Source organism: Otolemur garnettii, unplaced genomic scaffold, assembly GCF_000181295.1.
Source record: "Otolemur garnettii isolate 467f Iridium unplaced genomic scaffold, OtoGar3 scaffold00013, whole genome shotgun sequence".
In the NCBI taxonomy this organism is placed as follows: domain Eukaryota; kingdom Metazoa; phylum Chordata; class Mammalia; order Primates; family Galagidae; genus Otolemur; species Otolemur garnettii.
Genome location: NW_003852408.1, coordinates 1,416,645 through 1,422,187, shown reverse-complemented (window position 1 = coordinate 1,422,187; position 5,543 = coordinate 1,416,645). Strand labels below are relative to the sequence as shown.

The window sequence follows — 5,543 nt, the reverse complement described above, 5'->3', positions numbered from 1 at the left end:
CTTGAGAAATCTGTTTAAACTTCTCGCCTTCATTTGGATTCTTATCAGGGTGGTACTTCAAAGCCAGTTTTCTATATGCCTTCTTCAATTCTTCGTGAGTGGCATTGGGTTTGACTCCCAAAACATCATAGTAAGTGGTTTCTTTCACCATTTTCTACAGCCGGTGAGAGGGCAGAGGCCCACGCAGTGAAGCGGAAAGGAGCGCTTAGCTGTGTGCTGCTCTGGCAGCCGCCGCTCCTCCGCCTCCCACTGAGCGTTCTGGAAAGTTCCTGATTCTTGGTTTTTAAAAATATTTCCTTCCTTCTACTTACCTGGGATTTGTCTTTCTTTTTTCATTTTTTTAAGGTAGAAGCTTAGGTCATTGATTTGATCCTTTTATTTTTTTCCAATCTAAGCATTAAATGCTACAAATTACCCTTGAAATACTGCTTTAGCTGCTTCTCACAATATCATTATGCTATATTTTCATGAAGTTTAAAATATTTTCTAATTATTTTTTAATTTCTTTTTCAACCCATGGATTGTTTAATTTCCAAATATTTGGAGATTTCCCAGATAGCTTTCTGTTGATTTTCCCCCTATATTTTTACTATCCTTGATTTTTTGATAATGCTTTGTAGGAGATCACCACTTGTTTAAGGAGAAGGCACTGATCTGAGCCCACATTGTATGTGTGGGACCCACAGGTCAATCTGGAGGCCACTAAAGCATAGTCTGGTGGGCAAATGTATGGGTAAAGTGTGGACTGGTCTCTCTTGGCTGGTGAGAAATGGGGCTAGCCCTGCTGCCATGATTTTCTTATTCCAGTAGCAAGGGTAGGTATTAGAATTTACTAGAAGTCTACATATGAGACAACCACATCTTCTATTCCCCTCTGCCACTTATACCTAAGAACTCTGGTAGCTAGGCATCTACCTTTACGTAGGAAACAGAATCTTTTTCATAGAAATTGAATGGCCCCAGAGAGGCCCCTAATGCCAAGCTAAATTCCTTGCAGGAAGCATTAAGGGTAGATTTCCTGGATCACTCTGGTAGACCAGTAGACTTTACAACAGAGGAAGTAGCCATCTTTGTTCTCTGCAACACCCTCTACAAGGTAACTACTTCAAGGCTTATATCACATTTCCTATTGGCTATCTGTATTCAACATACAACTTCAGACTTGTAATCTGTGAGTGATATGACAATACTTCTAAGAATAAAGAGCTGTCAATTTTAATATATGTATAGATGGCTCATGGATAATAAGATCTACCTTCTAAAAGGTGGAACCTTACTCATAATGTCAAGACTATACTGTTAAATGCTATTATTTATTTATTTTGCTATCTTATTTTCATTTTATTTATTTATTTATTTTTTGGCCAGAGCTGGGTTTGAACCCGCCACCTCCGGCATATGGGGCTGGCGCCCTACCCTTTTGAGCCACAGGCACTGCCCTATCTTATTTTAAAAGGGCAAATGCCCACATGTGAATTGGTGACTGGATTACATATAATTTTAATTTTCTTCTTGGTGCATTTCTGTGTTTTCTAACTACTCTACAGAGAACATAAATTACTCTGTGTTCAGATAAATTTTTTTTTTTTTTTTTTGAGACAGAGCCTCAAGCTGTCCCCCTGGGTAGAGTGCCATCACAGTGGCATCACAGCTCACAGCAACCTCCAACTCCTAGGCTCAAGCGAATCTCCTGCCTCAGCCTCCCAAGTAGCTGAGACCACAGGCATCCACCACAACGCCCGGCTATTTTTTGGTTGCCACTGTCATTGTTGTTTGGCGGGCCCGGGCTGGATTTGAACCCACCACCTTAGGTGTATGTGGCTGGCGCCTTAGCCACTTGAGCCACAGGCGCCGAGCCCAGATAAAATATTTTTTTTTAATTTTAAAGGTAAAAACTAGTAGAATTGCAAGATTAATAAGAACATCATATGTCATATAGAGAGCGTAACTTTAAGGTATAGGCATTCTGAAATCAATGATTTAACAGCAAAATTGTGTTGATCAGAATGGTCTCTAAAGGTGTTTGCAAAAGAAAGCATTGGTGCAAGCCTTTAGTAATTCCAATTTTGATTTATCCTTGAAGAACAATTGCAGGAATCCTGAGAACCTTCTGGCTCTATTCCCCACATTAGAATTCTTGGAAAATTATGCTATAGTCATGGATTTAGAAGGATAAGAATATCATTGTTTCTTCTGCTTATCCCCCCATCCCCCGCCTCCCATTCCCTTGTGATCATATTCCTACTGGTGGAAGGGCAGGAGATGTTAAAGACTTTCCACATACCTTACTTTTAGAGAGGTGACAAGTGCATATGTGCCATTTGTGCACTAACTCAATTGTTTCCTCTCTGTTCTGTCCACAGGCAGCTGGCTAAGAGTCTTGGACAGGCTGGTGAAATCGAGCCTGAAACAGAAGGAATACTAACAGAGTATGGTGTGGATTTCTCTGATTTCTCCTCAGAAGTTCTAGAATGTCTCCCTCAAGGGCTGCCATGGACAATTCCACCAGAGGAGTTCAGCAAGAGAAAGGATTTAAGGTAAATCCTGAAACCCTTTGAAATATGATCAAGACCAAAGCATTTTAAGACAGTAGTCTCCATCCTCCTCATTTGCTGGCAAATTATAAACTCCTCTTTCCTTTTCCTAAAAAAAAAAAAAAAAAGAAGAAGAAAAAAAGAAAGAAAAAAGGAACAGCATGTTTCTACTTTTCTGCCTTCCAACTTAACTTTCCTAGGGGCTGGACTCTGATATTTCCATCATTCTACCAGTATTCAAGTTCAGTTCAGTTGAGAATTAAGTGCTTCTGTACCAGAGGTTAGCAAATTATAATCTACAGGCTAAATCTAGTCCCCTACCTGTTCATGTACAGCCTATGATCTAAGAATGGTTTTTACATTTTTTAATGGTTGGAAAAAATTAAAGCAAAAATAATTTTTATGAAAATTACATGAAATTCAAATTTTGGCATTCATAGAGTTGCATTGGAACACAGCCTGCTATTCATTTATAATTGCCTATAGCTGTTTCTGCACTATAGCAGCAGAGCTGGGCAGTTGCAACAGAGCCTATGTGGCCTGAAATGTTTACTTTCTGCCTTGTACAGAAAAAGTTTGCTGACACCTGTTATAGACCATTCTAATTTCAAAAGGTACAGTTGCCATTTTCTCTTTTCTTTGGTGAATGACATAGATCTGGTCAAATAAAGACAGTGTTATCTGGTTAGAAATGCCTTACTTTAAATGGGCCTCTTTAGGCACAGAGCAAATATTCAAGATTTCTGTACTTGGAGCCTCATTTTAAAGCTTTACTTTTAGGCCTGGAATTTGTTGGAAAGTACTTTTGTGGTATTTTTATAACAACATCTTCTTTGAAGATGTTTCTTCATTGTGGGATGTTAGTTCTTTTCTGATATTTCTCTTCAGAATTTGGTTTCAGTACTGGCATTCGTTTTGGATGCCACATGGAGATACTTAGAACCAAGAAACTTTTCATACAACCCACTGAAACTGTGAAAGGTTTTTTGCTAAGGTCATCCCATGTCAGAGTCTTTTCCACCACTTTGCTTGCTTCATGCAGCTGAACTTAGGTACCTTCGGTTCTTGGAGCCCATTGCTCCACCTAGTTTGTTGACTACTCCTTCTGTGCTCCCCCTTGGTATTGTATGTTTTAGGAATTTACTGTCTTTTTTTCTTTTCTTGCTATGGGTAGGCAAGGCAAAGGAGGTAGTTAGTCCTCTTTCCTACTTGTTAGTGTCTCTAATGGATTACACATTATGTGTGAAGTCACTTAGCCCAAGCTATAGTCTTGGATTTTAGCAGTAATGACCCCTTTACTGAACTCCTGCTAGTACATGGGTGTATTAACTCAGGAGCTCTGAGATCTTAAACCCATAACCTTAGCCTCTCTGAACCTTTGTTTTCTTATATCCAAATTAAGAGCTTTGTTTTCTGAGATCCTTTCCTGACTTTAGGAACCTATAAAAAGATTTAATGAGGAAAAAAAGACCAGCATCAATGACTTAACCTTAGTATTTGAAGTATAATTTAGTATAGCCATCTTGTATTACCTATCAAAATTGTAAAAATACCTACTCTTTCACTAAAAAACTCTACTTCAAGAATCCAGTACTCAAAGAAGTACAAGGACATATGTGTAACAATGTTCATTGCTACTTTATTATAAAAATGAAACATCAGAGATACTGCTAATGTCTATCAATAAAGGAATGGTTTAATAACCTATATTATAGCAATATGAGGCATTTCCTGGAGCTCCTCAAAAAGGAGCTATATTCATGTGAAGTGTCCTAGAAGGATGGCCATCATATATTGTTATGTGAAAAAAGCAAGCTTCAAAACAATATGAAGATAAACCTATTTTTGTAAAGTAAAATAATATAAAAACTGTATCAATGTACATAAATGCATGTATGCATATATATACATATAGATACATAAAATATATATGCATAGACAAAGGTCAAATAAATTGTTAACAGTGATTATCATAGGGGTGGATTAGTAAGGAAGTAAGGAAGCAGAATTTTACTTTTTATTTTGTATGAGCATGCACAGTGCCATATTCAAATTATTTTTTTTAAATAATTTTTATAACTTTTAAAAGATTATAAATGCAAATGTCAGAAAATAGAGGTACTCCATCTTTTCCAGCCTGACTGATAGGCTGCAGGTAAGCAGTAAGCATGTCAGTAGTTATAGGACCCAATATTACTCTAATTTCCCCTCTTGCAGGTCTACCTTGCCATTACTTTGGTCTTCATTGCCTTCTGGGTTAAACCCAAAATAGGAGGCCTTGCTCTGCAGAAGTATGTCTTTATTTTATATTTGTGCACTGTGAAAGGAACCAAAGATAGAACTTCTGGGATGCAGGGCAGTGCCTGTGGCTCAGTGAGTAGGGCACCAGCACCATATACTGAGAGTGGCGGGTTTGAATCTGGCACTGGCCAAACTGCTACAACATCAGCAGCAACAACAACAAAAAGAACTTCTGGGATACTGTCAGCTACGTGTATTAGCATAGTAATAGGGATAAAAAAAAAAATCAAAACACTTTATCCCTTCTGGCTAGCCTCAGGATTATATTTTTAAAATTCAAATCTAGGGTGGTGCCTTTGGCTCAAAGGAGTAGGGCGACAGCCCCATATGCCAGAGGTGGCGGGTTCAAACCCAGCCCTGGCCAAAAACTTCAGAAACAAAAAATAATAACAATAATAATTCAAATCTAATTTTTTTTGCTCCTTTGCATTTAAAATCTTTCAACTGCTTCCTGATACCTATAGCAGTAATATCTAAGCTTTGTTGAACATGCATTCCTAGTAATGCAAGTCTTTGTTTTAAAATTATAAATGAATTTACAACCTTACTAATCTATTAGTAAAAGTAGAAAAATAAGAGAGGTAGATGTATGGGACAGAATAGAGAGCCAACAGATGAATCCAACTACTTACCGATACCTGATCTTTGACAAGCCAATTAAAAACATTGAATGGGAAAAAGATTCCCTATTTAACAAATGGTGCTGGG

The 5,543-nt window shown here is 37.8% G+C and overlaps 1 protein-coding gene across 3 annotated transcripts in view; it reads left to right on the top strand.

Moving 5' to 3' along the window:
* Nucleotides 1-5,543, top strand: part of DIS3L2 (DIS3 like 3'-5' exoribonuclease 2) — a 372,485-nt gene that overhangs the window by 197,225 nt on the left and 169,717 nt on the right. For all 3 annotated transcript variants that reach the window (XM_003784860.3, XM_023510309.1, XM_023510310.1), the window contains exon 9: nt 2,364-2,537. In XM_003784860.3, the coding sequence (XP_003784908.1) occupies nt 2,364-2,537 (174 nt within the window). The remainder of the gene's footprint in view (nt 1-2,363; nt 2,538-5,543) is intronic.